Source organism: Glycine soja, chromosome 2 (assembly GCF_004193775.1).
Source record: "Glycine soja cultivar W05 chromosome 2, ASM419377v2, whole genome shotgun sequence".
Classification (NCBI taxonomy): Eukaryota; Viridiplantae; Streptophyta; class Magnoliopsida; order Fabales; family Fabaceae; genus Glycine; species Glycine soja.
This window is the reverse complement of record NC_041003.1, coordinates 40,715,950-40,729,415: the sequence shown is the minus strand read 5'-3', so window position 1 is coordinate 40,729,415 and position 13,466 is coordinate 40,715,950. Positions and strand designations below refer to the sequence as shown.

Genomic DNA, 13,466 nt, shown 5'->3' with positions numbered 1-13,466 from the left:
ATCACTTTCTAAAAATACGAGAAAATTACAGGACGTTCTATATATGTATCCTTATATAATATATTTAGAGAGAAGGAGGAGAAAATTTGAAAACTCACTCTATCTTTCTTCCTCTCAACCAGCAGCTACACTAGTTGTGTTGGGTCATGGGCCCTTGGATCAATTTGGGTCCATTCATGTATATTTAAGCAATTTTAGTTATATTTAAACTTCTTTAATTATCTAATTAGGTCCTTAATCATATGTCATCTTAAATTCTTTAATCTCAAATCATACACTACTAATTATTTAATTAAGTTTCATCTAATTTAATTCCTCTTTTAGAAATTTTAGGCTTTAATCAATGCAATTTAGCTTAACCAAGTTTAATTCCTTAATTAAATTTTTAAATCACTAATTATCTTAGAACACTTAGTTTCATTAATTGAAGTCATTACATACTCATTATTAAACTATTTGTGTCATTAAAACTTTAATTTTTCATTTTAGTAAAAAGTTTCACATATTTATCACAATATCATTAATGAACTCTTTCTTCTTATGTTGACTATTAGTTTAAATTAATTGTTGCCATCATAATTACACTACATTTAGTCCTTAATCATATATACTTATTCACACAAAACACATATTTTTTTATTTAACACAAATAAATCATAATTAAATCATACAAACATACAATTACTAATTTGTAATTTTTTAGGATATTACTCTTAACATAGCTTGTATTCTGTTATAGCTTAGTTTTATTTTTCTATTATAACTGTTGTAGAAGCAAAGTTTCATGATGAATCAAGAGTGATTCAAAGGTGTTTTGATGATAACAATGATGATAACAAAAGATGATGACAAAGGTGATGACAAAAAGCTCAAAGATCAATCAAAGAACAACTCAAGTGAATCAAAGATCAATCGAAGAACAACTCAAGTAAATCAAGAAGAATTCAAGACTCAAGAAGAAAGTTTAGAGTCAAGTATCAAGATTCAAGGTTCAAGATCTCAAGAATCAAGATTCAAGGTTCAAGATCTCAAGAATCAAGATCAAGATTCAAGACTCAAGATTCAAGAATCAAGAGAAGGCTTAATCAAGATAAGTATAAAAAGTTTTTCTCAAAAATTGAGTAGCACATAATTTTTCTCAAAACATGTTTACCAAAGAGTTTTTACTCTCTAGTAATCGATTACCAAATTATTGTAATCGATTACAAGTAGCAAAATGAATTTGAAAAAGTTTTCAAACTGAATTTACAACGTTCCAATTAATTTCAAAAAACTGTAATCGATTACAATGTTTTGGTAATCGATTACCAGTCTCTTTGAACGTTGAAATTCAAATTCAAATATGAAGAGTCACATCCTTTCACATAAAAGCCTCGTGTAATCGATTACACTGATTTGGTAATCGATTACTAGTGTTTGTTTTTGAATAAATCAAAAGATGTAACTCTTCAAAAGGTTTTTGACTTTTTCAAATTGGTTTTAAGTTTTTCTAAAAGTTATAACTCTTCTAAATGGTCCTCTTGGTCAGACATGAAGAGTCTATAAAAGCAAGGCTTTGATTTGCTTTTCAATACACTTTTACACTTATTTTATACAATCCTTTACAAGCCTTGAATCTCTTTGAACTTTTTCTTCTTCTTTGTACCAAAAGCTTTCTAAAGTTTTTTGGTTTTATAAACCTTGAAAACTTGTGTTATTCATCTTTTCATTTCCTTCTCCCTTTTCCAAAAAGAATTTGCCAAGGACTAACCGCTTGAATTCTTTTTGTGTCTCTCTTCTCCCTTTTCCAAAAGAACAAAGGACTAACCGCCTGAATTCTTTTGTGTCTCCCTTCTCCCTTGTCAAAGAATTCAAAATGACACAGTCTGAGAATTCTTTTGATTCTTCCCATTTCCTAATACAAAAGTGTTCAAAGGACTAATCGCCTGAGAATTCTTTTGTATCCCCATTCACAAAGTATCAAAGGTTTAACAGCCTGAGATCTTTGTCTTAACACATTGGAGGGTACATCCTTTGTGGTACAAGTAGAGGGTACATCTACTTGGGTTTGACTAAGAACAAGAGAGGGTACATCTCTTGTGGATCAGTTCTAGTGGAGGGTACATCCACTAGGTTTAAAGAGAACAAGGGAGGGTACATCTCTTGTGGATCTTTGCTTGTAAAAGGATTTTTACAAGGTTGAAAGAAATCTCAAGGACCGCAGGTCGCTTGGGGACTGGATATAGGCACGGGTTGTTGTTGAACCAGTATAAAAACTCTTGTGTGTTTGTCTTCTTCTTCCCTACTATTTTACTTTCCGCTGTGCATTTAATTTACGCTTTTACTTGCTGTTAAGTTTCTCTTCTACTCCTCATTCTCTTAACAATTTAGTAAAAGCCTTAAAAGAGTAATTTTTAATTAGTAAAGGTTTAGGAATAATTAATTCAACCCCCCCTTCTTAATTATTCTGAGGCCACTCGATCCAACAACTGTTATAATTAATTTTCTGTTATAACTGCTTATAATTGTTTTGCTGCTATATATAAAAACCTTTTTCATTTATCAATAAAGCAAGTTGTTGATTGGTCATTTGATATTCGAAATTCTTCATCTCCTTCCATGGATTCATTTACTTTTGTTATGGTATCAGAGCACTTCATATGAAAAGCTCTACTGCACACTCAATTTTTCTTCTTCATCTTCCATTCCTTCTTATTAATCATGAGTGAGGGCAGTTAACAAACACCTAGCATGGATAGTTTCTTATATCTTCATCCGAGCGAGAATCCAGCAGTTACTCTCGTCTCCCCCATTTTAGATTCCACCAACTATCATTCATGGAGCAAATCCATGATAACAACCTTGAGTGCCAAGAAAAAAGTGGAGTTTGTAGATGGTAGTGCACCTGAACCGCCAAAGACAGATCAGATGCATGGTACATGGCGTTGCTGCAACAACATGGTTGTTTCTTGGATTGTTCATTCGGTATCCACTTCCGTTCGACAAAGCATTTTATGGATGGATAAAGCAGAAGAAATTTGGCATGATTTGAAGTCCTAATATTCACAGGGTGATCTTCTTTGAATCTTGGATCTTCAGCAAGAAGCATCATCAATGAAGCAAGGTGATCTATATGTTACAAAATATTTTACAAAATTACGCATTATATGGGATGAAATAGAAATTTTCAGGCCAGATCCTATATGTTCTTGCGCTATGAGATGTTCTTGTTACCGTTGCACAACGCAAACTCGAGGATCGAGCTATGCAGTTTCTACGTAGCTTGAATGAGCAATATAGCAATGTTTGATCACATGTCTTACTTATGGATCCCATGCCTACAATCTCGAAGATCTTTTCATATGTGGCATAGCAAGAACGACAACTGTTATGTAACAATCTCATGACAAATATTAGTCTTGAATCCAAAGGAAGTTCGATTAATGCTGCAAAATCCATTTGTAACTTTTGTGGACGAGCTGGGCACACAAAGAACATTTGTTATAGAAAACACGGAATTCCTTCCAATTATGGTTGGAAAAACAAAGGAAACAAGTCAAGAATGGAAAGACATGCACTCATTGTGGAAGGAATGGTCACACTGTTGATGTGTGTTATAGGAAACATGGATTTCCTCCTGGCCACAGATTCTATAATGCGAAGACCACTTCGAAAAACATAGTGATAGTAGATAGTGAAGTCACAGATGACCAAACACAACACCATGAGTCTCAAGAGGTTCGTTTCTCACCCGAGCAGTATAAAGCATTGCTCGCTTTAATCCAACATCCATCTCCTGGAAACTCAGCATCTACCTCATCTCATGTCAAACAAATTGCTTCTATTTCTTCATGTTCCACTAATCCAGCACCAACCTCAGGTATATCACCATCTTCTGTAAACCACACACACACACTCACTTCTTGGATACTAGACTATGGAGCAACTAATCATGTCTCATCTTCACTAACTTACTTCCATTCCTATAACCAAATCAACCTATCTTGGTCAAACTACCAAACGATCATCATGTTCGTGCTACTCATTCAAGCATCATATATCTTTCTGCCTCCATAATTCTGTCTGATGTCCTTTATATACCCCGATTCACTTTTAATCTCATTTCAATTTCTAAGTTTGTTTCCTCTACTAACTGCAAACTAATTTTTTCTTCAACTTCATGTATTTTGCAGGAAACGAACACTCAAGCGAGGATTGATACAGTTGAAGTGAGAGATGGGGTTTATCATCTTATACCTAACCACATCACAACACATGTCGTACACTTCACTATTGTTCATCCAAAATGTAACATAATTCCTATAGACATTTGGCATTTTCACATGGGCCACCTATCTGTTGAACGATTACAACTCATGCAGTCTTGTTATCCTTTCTTACGAAATAATAAAGATTTTGTGTGCAATACATGTCATTATGCAAAACACAAGAAGTTATCTTTTCCTTCTAGCAACTCACATGCATCCAGATGTTTTGATCTCTTGCATATAGATATATGGGGACCATGCTCGAAGTTTTCCATGCATGGTCATCGTTATTTTCTCACCATCGTGGATGATCATTCACGTTTTACATGGATATATCTCATGCATACAAAAACTGAAACTCATAAAAACATTACTGATTGATAATACCTCTCCATCTCCTGTACCATTCACTTACGATAATACACTTTTTGATTTTCCAGCTTCACATAATTCCTTACCAGTATTACCCACTACCCCTATTGATAATAATTCTCTTCCTCCCTTATGTCGTTTGACAAGAGTCAGACATCCACCCACCTATCTTTAAGATTACCATAGCGCTCTCACTTCAACCAACGTTACCACCTCGATGAATGTTCAGTATCCTCTCCATTCAGTCTTGTCTTATTCTCATCTCTCTCCATCTTACCATCATTTTATTATGTCTATTTTTGCTTCTACTGAACCTACTTCTTATGTTGAGGCTTCTCGTCATGATTGTTGGATTAAAGCAATGCAAGCCGAATTACATGCTCTCCAAATGAACAACACTTGGACTCTCACTACCTTACCACCTCATAAAATTGCCATCAGGTGTCGCTGGGTCTATAAAATTAAGTACAAATTCTAATGGTTCTGTTGAGCGACATAAAGTGCGCCTAGTTGCTAAAGGTTATACACAAATGAAGGGCTTGGACTTTCTGGATACTTTCTCACCAGTGGCAAAGCTCACCATTGTTCGCTTATTGCTAGCCCTAGCAGCTCTTAATGGTTGGCATTTGAAACAACTAGACATCAACAATGCATTTCTTCATGGTGAGCTTAAAGAGGAGGTATATATGCAGATTCCTCTGGGCCTCTCCGTTGATAATCCCCATCAAGTTTGTCGTCTTCAACGGTCCTTGTATGGGCTAAAATAAGCCAGCAGACAATGGTTTACTCGTTTATCTTCTTTCCTACTTTCTCATGGCTATCAACAATCTTCTACTGATCATTCCCTCTTCATGTGTTTCAATGGTAACACAACTACAGTTCTTCTTGTTTACGTTGATGATATTGTTTTAACAGGGAATAACATTGATGAAATCCGTCATATCATGACTCTTCTTGTCAAACCTTCAAAATAAAAGATCTTGGCAATTTGAAGTTTTTCTTGGCCATGAAGTTGCTCGATCCCACAAAGGCATTCATTTGTGTCAATGGAAATACACATTAGATATCCCCTCTGACTCTGGTATGCTTGGTTGTCGCCCCACTTCCACTCCTATGGATTATTCTACCCGTTTGCATGCCACCTTGGGTACCCTGCTATCTGCTTCATCTTCATCTTCTTATCGTCGTTTAGTTGGACGACTCATTTATCTAACAAACACGCGACCAGACATCACACATGTTGTTCAGCAACTAAGCCAGTACATGGCCAATCCCACTATTGCTCATTCTCAAGCTACATTCCCCGTTCTGCATTATCTTAAGGGTACCCCAGGTTCAGGTATTTTTCTTTCTGCCACTGGTACTCTTCAACTCAAAGCTTTTAGTGACTCTAACTGGGCCGGATGCTGTGATTCTAGACACTCCATCACAGGCTTTTCCATTTACCTTGGCCACTCGCTCATTTCTTAGCGCTCAAAGAAACAATCTACTGTGTCCCGCAGCTCCTCCGAAGCTGAATATCGAGCTTTAGCCTCAACAACCTATGAACTTCAGTGGCTCACTTATCTTCTTCAAGATCTTCTTGTATCTTTTGTCCAACTGGCTATTCTTTACTGTGATAATCAATCAATAATACAAATAGCCTCTAATCAAGTGTTTCATGAACGCACTAAGCATATTGATATAGATTGCCATATTGTTCATGAGAAAGTCAACAATGGCCTTTTGAAGCTTCTTCCTGTCTCATCTTCCATGCATGCAACTTGCCGACATTTTTACTAAAGCCTTATCTCCATCCATCTTTCAAGGTCTTTGTTCCAAGCTGGGAATGATGAATATACATTCCCAGCTTGAGGGGGGCTCTTAACATAGCTTGTATTTTGTTCATAGCTTAGTTTTATTTTTCTGTTATAACTGTTATAACTAATTTTATGTTATAACTGCTTATAACTGTTTTGTTGTTGTATATAAAAACCTTTTTCATTCATCAATAAAGCAAGTTGTTGATTGGTCATCTGCTATTCGAAATTCTTCTTCTCCTTCCATGGATTCATTTACTTTTGTTAATTACAACCAAGGGAGAAAGAAAGGGTGAACATGAGAAAGAGACAAAACATAGAAGACAACGAGATGAGAGTTGTGGCGTTGCCGTCGTGGCGGCTCACCAGGATGGAGGAAAGGATGAAGGCATAAGGGAGGAGTCGCGTAGTGACAAGGCAGAGAGTGAGAGAAGGTTTTTGCTATTTGTTTAAATTTGCGGTGAAAGTGAAACTTTACTCTTATTTATATAACGATGAAGAACAAAAATCTCAAAAGATTAGATCTGAATGAATTGTTAAGGGAGTTTTTCATGTGATCTTTGTGTCGGATAAATGGAATACCTGCATGCATCTTTATTTTCATTTTTTCTTGGGTGATTATGTGTCTTTTATCGATGTGATTGTGCCTTTAAGAGAGAAAAGGAGATGATTATGGCAGAAATTGGTCCCAAGGGGTAAGGAAATTTTGTGGCAATCACAAAAAGCTTGGTACAAATTAAGAATCCATAATTTATGTTTTGTGGAGTTCAAATGCCACAAAATAATTACATCATTTTTAATTCCCAAAACGTAGTGACAAAAGTTCATTGTTACAATTTATGAAATGGAGGACTAAAAGGGATCATTTTAAAAAAGAAGGGTTAAACATATTTATATGGACTAAAAAATGTCAATCTTATAATTTATATAATAATTTTTACAACAATGAAAAAAGAAAGAGACAAAAGAAAACAAAATGATACAAGTTACAATGAATGATGTAATAGAAAGATAAAGAAAATTATTGGATAAATTGTTGAGTTATTGAATAGAAACTTAAATATGTTCTTAGTCTCTTAAATTTGAATAATTCTTTTAGTCCTTCATAATTTTTATGACTTATTTTACGTTCTCCTATCATTTTCATAATAAATACTTTCTCATATTAATTCCTTAATCAATGTCCTAAAAGTAATAAGACCCATAAATTGTAATCATTAATTGAAAAGTTATTTCTTAAATTACAAGGAGAACCATTAATAGTGTGTTTGGATCATAGTTGTGAAATTCGGTTTGGCTATTGACCCGGTCGAGATAGTAAGTCAATCAATTAACCGGTGGACCAGTAATTGGCCTGGTTTGACTTGGTGTATATTAAAAGTTTTAAAATTATATATGTATATATTATATATAAGTATATAACTAACATTATTTGATTAAGAAAAGTTCATCCATAATTTCATACTCCAAAATCCAAAATAACAATTAAAGTATTAAAGTTGATAACATTAGTGAACTGTATTAGTAATAAAGAGAGTGTAAATAGCAACTATCTAAATTAAAACAAAGTCCAGTTTTCAATAAATAAAATGAGTCAAAAACCCAGTTTCCTAATAAATGAAAAGAATGCGGATAAACTTTATGCATTCCCATTATTGTTTTTTGTACTCCCATTATTTTTTTTAATGTGCACAACCAAGTACGGGTTTTTAAAAACAGCCGGGTCACCGGGTTTCTACAAAACCGGTCGGGTTTGGCTGGACCATTCTGTGTCACATACATGAACGGCCCAATAGAAAAATTAGTTCGGTTATACCACCAGGTCCCGATTGGACTGGTCCGACCGGCCGGCCGAATCGGATTTCACAACTATGATTTGGATAGCTACTAGAATCAATTTTGGTTCCTAAAATCATGGCAAAAAATTGAAAAAGTGAATCAACTATTTGTTGCTTTGGCTTTCATTGGAGACTTGAAATTGATTCTCAAAAAATTGAATCTAATCGAAACACACTGTATATATAATTACCACGAAGGTTATTTAATTTTATGGATATTTTTTAAATAAAACTCAAATTTGATATCATTATTAATTAAAATTAACTACTTTGATTGAAACCGTGAAAATACTTGTATGGTGGAGAATTCTGTATTTTTTTTTTATTTTGCAGAATCGTGCAAATGAAATTAGTAAAGAACGCATTGAGCAATATCATATGGAAGTAAAATTTGTAAATACGGATACGGTACTTCAAGTAGGCGACGAAATTGCTCTTATTTATGGTCTTGATGAAGTAATGATGGGTAAATTAGTGAAATTTGAAGAGGGTACTATAGACATTGCAAAATGTTGGTGTTGTATTAATTTGTATTAGTAGAGGGATTTAGGACATTTGCAATTAGTCACAAACTTGGAAGCTCCTTCGACAGTCACTGCCAAGTTCAAGCTTTTAGTTAGTGATGTTTTTGTTTTCTTGCTACTAGGGAAAAAAAAAAAAAAAAACCCTTAAAACCAACATTAATCAATGGGAGCGGAGTCTTGTATTGATCTGTTGTTGAGATGCAGAAACGTTTTCCATATTAGACAAGTTCATGCCCATGTTGTAGCCAATGGAACTCTCCAAGACTTGGTTATTGCAAACAAGCTCCTTTACACCTATGCCCAACACAAGGCCATTGATGATGCATATTCCCTGTTTGATGGATTGACAATGAGAGACTCCAAAACTTGGAGTGTCATGGTTGGTGGGTTTGCCAAGGCTGGAGACCATGCAGGTTGCTATGCCACCTTCAGGGAGCTTCTGAGGTGTGGTGTAACGCCTGATAACTACACTTTGCCTTTTGTAATAAGAACTTGCAGAGACAGAACGGACCTTCAAATTGGTCGCGTGATCCACGACGTGGTTTTGAAACATGGGTTGCTTTCGGATCATTTTGTTTGTGCCTCCCTTGTGGACATGTATGCCAAGTGCATAGTGGTTGAGGATGCTCAGCGGTTGTTTGAGAGAATGCTCAGTAAGGACCTTGTGACTTGGACAGTGATGATTGGTGCTTATGCAGATTGCAATGCGTACGAGTCATTGGTCTTGTTTGATCGGATGAGGGAAGAAGGTGTTGTTCCGGACAAGGTTGCTATGGTGACTGTTGTCAATGCCTGTGCTAAACTGGGGGCTATGCACAGAGCTAGGTTTGCTAATGATTACATTGTGAGAAATGGTTTCTCGTTGGATGTGATATTGGGGACTGCAATGATTGATATGTATGCAAAGTGTGGGAGTGTTGAGTCTGCAAGAGAGGTTTTTGATAGAATGAAGGAAAAAAATGTTATTTCATGGAGTGCCATGATTGCTGCATATGGGTATCATGGGAGGGGGAAGGATGCCATTGATTTGTTTCATATGATGTTGAGCTGTGCAATATTGCCAAATAGGGTCACTTTTGTGTCCCTCTTATATGCATGTAGTCATGCAGGACTTATTGAAGAGGGGCTTCGGTTTTTCAATTCGATGTGGAAAGAACATGCCGTTAGACCTGATGTCAAACATTATACCTGTATGGTTGATCTTCTGGGCCGTGCTGGGAGGCTAGATGAGGCTTTAAGATTGATTGAGGCCATGACTGTTGAAAAAGATGAAAGGCTGTGGAGTGCTTTGCTTGGGGCATGTAGAATTCATAGCAAGATGGAGTTGGCAGAAAAGGCTGCTAATTCTCTACTTGAACTACAGCCGCAAAATCCGGGACACTATGTGCTACTATCTAATATTTATGCAAAAGCTGGTAAGTGGGAAAAGGTTGCAAAATTTAGGGATATGATGACCCAAAGAAAGCTGAAAAAAATTCCTGGATGGACATGGATTGAAGTGGATAATAAAACCTATCAGTTTAGTGTTGGAGACAGATCCCATCCTCAATCCAAGGAGATCTATGAGATGTTGATGAGTTTGATTAAGAAGTTGGAGATGGCTGGATATGTACCTGATACAGATTTTGTGTTGCAAGATGTTGAGGAGGAAGTTAAGCAAGAAATGTTGTACACACATAGTGAAAAGTTAGCTATTGCATTTGGCCTAATTGCTATCCCTGAGGGTGAACCCATTAGGATCTCCAAAAATTTGAGGGTCTGTGGTGACTGTCACACATTTAGTAAGATGGTTTCATCCATTATGAGAAGGTCCATAATCGTTAGGGATGCAAATCGCTTTCACCATTTTAATGATGGGACTTGTTCATGTGGGGACTATTGGTAGCATGATGACAGAGTACTGGTTAATTTCCTGTGTCCAACAAAATACTATCATGCTTACCAAGTACCGAAGATATATGATAATTTTGAAATGTATTTGTTGACTACAACAGATGGGTACTTGGTGAGTTTAGTGTTCATATTGGTCTTTTGCAGGTATCAGTATATTTTTTGTGCAATATACCCTACTCCCTTTTGCCTGCTCTAACTTAGCTGCTGCTTATTCTTTAACTTTATATATAGATAATTTAAATTCAGCTGAACTTTTATGGAATCTATATGATGTTTTATTGTTTTATATGAGAAAAAATAGTGACATTTTGGAACCTAGTTAAGGGTGTCTAATATAATTTAATTTTTCAAAATTAATTATAATGATTTCAGATAACTGCTACACTAACACCCTGATAAGAAGAGCTTGGAAAAAAATGCTAATGAAATGCTTTGTACTTTCCAATTGTAGAAATCTGTTTTATTTTCCTAGTTGATGGGTTTAAATCTCCTAAAAGTCCTAACTTCCGTTTTTTCTTGGTATTTTTGTTGTGGATACAAACTCTTTTACACTGTTTCTGCACCTTATATTTGTATGTTGCAAGGCCGAGCTTCAGGCTCTATTTTGACATATATTTGGATTATTGACATTATGCAACATGCCATGTATTGAGTGTATGTTATGATGATAATATCATGGTTCACTGGGTAATTGCTAACAGAGGTTATAGAAAGTTAGTAAGTCAGTTAGGAAGTTAGGAATGGTTAATCCAATTAGCTCTATAAATAAGAGCCTCCATTGTATATTCTCATCTTAACAATTTTCTTTAATATGATACCTTTTGATTATTCTCATTCTTCAAACTCTCCAGCTTCTTTTCCCTTCATCAAGCCTCCACCTCTAATTCCTAATAATTGCAACTTGCCATGCCTTTCGGGAATATTGATCTCTTGAAGTTGAAGTTATACTTGTTTTCCTCCTATTGGTGCCTACAATATCTTGACAGGGTTTCATATTATTAAAATTTATCTTGTGTAGCCAAATAATCCTTAATGACTGTGTCATTTGACACGCCCCAAACTTATTTTCTTCCTTTTTTTTTTCCTTATTATTCCAACATGTAGTGACTTAACCTCTTGTTTCATTCCTTAACCAGGTTCACACCAAAGAGATATCATATGACTATTTGTGCGTGTAAAACATCAGTCCAACTTGAGTAGTTATTACAAGCATGTATGGAAAAAAAATACATGCTGATATAATCTGCATGGAAGCTTGGTGTCTTACTATTAATCATTGTCTCATCAGAAATATGAATGAGAAAGATGTTTCAATATCAAGAAAAAGAGTTCTCAGATTGATTCTCTCCACAAGATTAATGTGCCATCAGAATATGGTTCACTCAATGACTGTGCTTAATTATAATTCCTGAAGCTTAATTTCAAATTTTGGGCCACTGTATAATCTGTTGGTGAATTTTGCTCTAGTAATGCAATTCAATATTGATGGTATATTTTGCTAGGGAAGAAGTTCTCATCTCTTTCATGAACAAGGCATGGTTACTTGTGCTCATTCTACCACTGCTTCGAGTATGACCGATAAATTTGAGAAACATTGACCGGCAAGGATGAATTTATTATCACTACTGTGAAACCAAGTTTCGTTTTGTCAAAATCTGATTCTCTTGTTCTGGAAAACCTGTGAATCAAATTGCTGCCGATTTGTTAGTTCACCGAACCAATTTACTATTTGAGTATGAAATTTAGTGTAACTTTTGCAAATCATTGCTCAATTGATGTCTAGTTTATGCTGTCAGTTTCACGTGTCTTATAATTAAATTTAGGGTCACAAATTACATAAAAGTATGGGTTTGGGTTCTGCACTGAGCTGAGAGCCCAAGTCCAATAATCCAAATAGGGAGGGCTGTTACTTCGTGCACTTCATAAATATCCAAACTACACATAAAAAAGCCCAATGGCATTACTTGCTCATGGGTGATTTTAGAAACACTATCTTTTCATTGTAAATATCTATATATGCTTCCTGTGGTTTTATAGAACTCCTCACACACCTCTCTTCTCTTTTCTTTTTCATTTTGTGAGTTCTTGGGTTAAACTTACTAAAAATTGTTAGTTTTGATATCTCAATTTATTGGAAAGAACCTATTAAATTTTAGGAAATTTGCACTTTATATGAATAAATCCTTGAGGATAGTGTACACGTCTTGGACTTAGTTTATTCATGACCATACATGTTTGTAGATTACTTTCATGATTGATCAGTTTGTGATTTGAACGTCCTCAACAAGTGTGTGCATAAAAAAGTCCACATTTAGATTTTAAAACCTTGATTAAAAGCAAAACGAATCATGATATCTACTTTCCAAATTTGAATGACTACTAAGTACCATGCTCTTGTTAAAAAAAAAAAAAACTAGGTGCCATGCTCTTGTTAAAAAAAAAAAAAAAAAAAAAAAAAAACTAAGTACCATTCTTGACGACCTCAAAATATAGACTATTGATCCATGATAACATTGAGCTGAGTTAGCAACAATCCTTATGTTAAATCAAGAGTTTTTGGATCAGGATAATCCTTATGCAATATTTTTGATAAAATGGTCTCACAAACTTAACTGTCACACATAATTTATATATTTTTTACAAGACACCTATAATATATACGAATTCTGCTTTAAAAAAAAAGTGCTGTGTGTGGCATGCATGTGTTCAGAAAGCAACTCGGGCATGAAGAGGTTGGTTCTTTATGTTCTGGGTTGAAAACTAACAATTTCACTGTACGCATGCATGTTGGTT

The 13,466-nt window shown here is 35.1% G+C and overlaps 1 protein-coding gene across 3 annotated transcripts; it reads left to right on the top strand.

Annotated features, from left to right (window-relative positions):
- The first annotated feature begins 8,744 nt into the window (after positions 1 to 8,744).
- LOC114394144 (pentatricopeptide repeat-containing protein At1g08070, chloroplastic-like) lies at positions 8,745 to 12,505 on the top strand. Of its 3 annotated transcripts, none has more exons than XR_003662649.1 (2): positions 8,745 to 10,785; positions 11,810 to 12,505. XR_003662649.1 is itself a non-coding variant. In XM_028355755.1 (1 exon), exon 1 carries the CDS (start codon positions 8,944 to 8,946, stop codon positions 10,663 to 10,665), a length of 1,722 nt encoding a protein of 573 aa, XP_028211556.1. In that variant the 5' UTR covers positions 8,745 to 8,943; the 3' UTR covers positions 10,666 to 10,842. The 3 variants fall into 3 exon arrangements, 1 of the variants encoding a protein (XP_028211556.1); XR_003662648.1 differs by having other exon boundaries at positions 8,745 to 10,817; positions 11,810 to 12,504; XM_028355755.1 differs by lacking the exon at positions 11,810 to 12,505 and having other exon boundaries at positions 8,745 to 10,842.
- Positions 12,506 to 13,466: the final 961 nt, after the last annotated feature.

Excerpts from the sequence above, each read along its gene's own strand:
- LOC114394144 (XM_028355755.1), top strand. The coding sequence starts at position 8,944 with ATGGGAGCGGAGTCTTGTATTGATCTGTTGTTGAGATGCAGAAACGTT.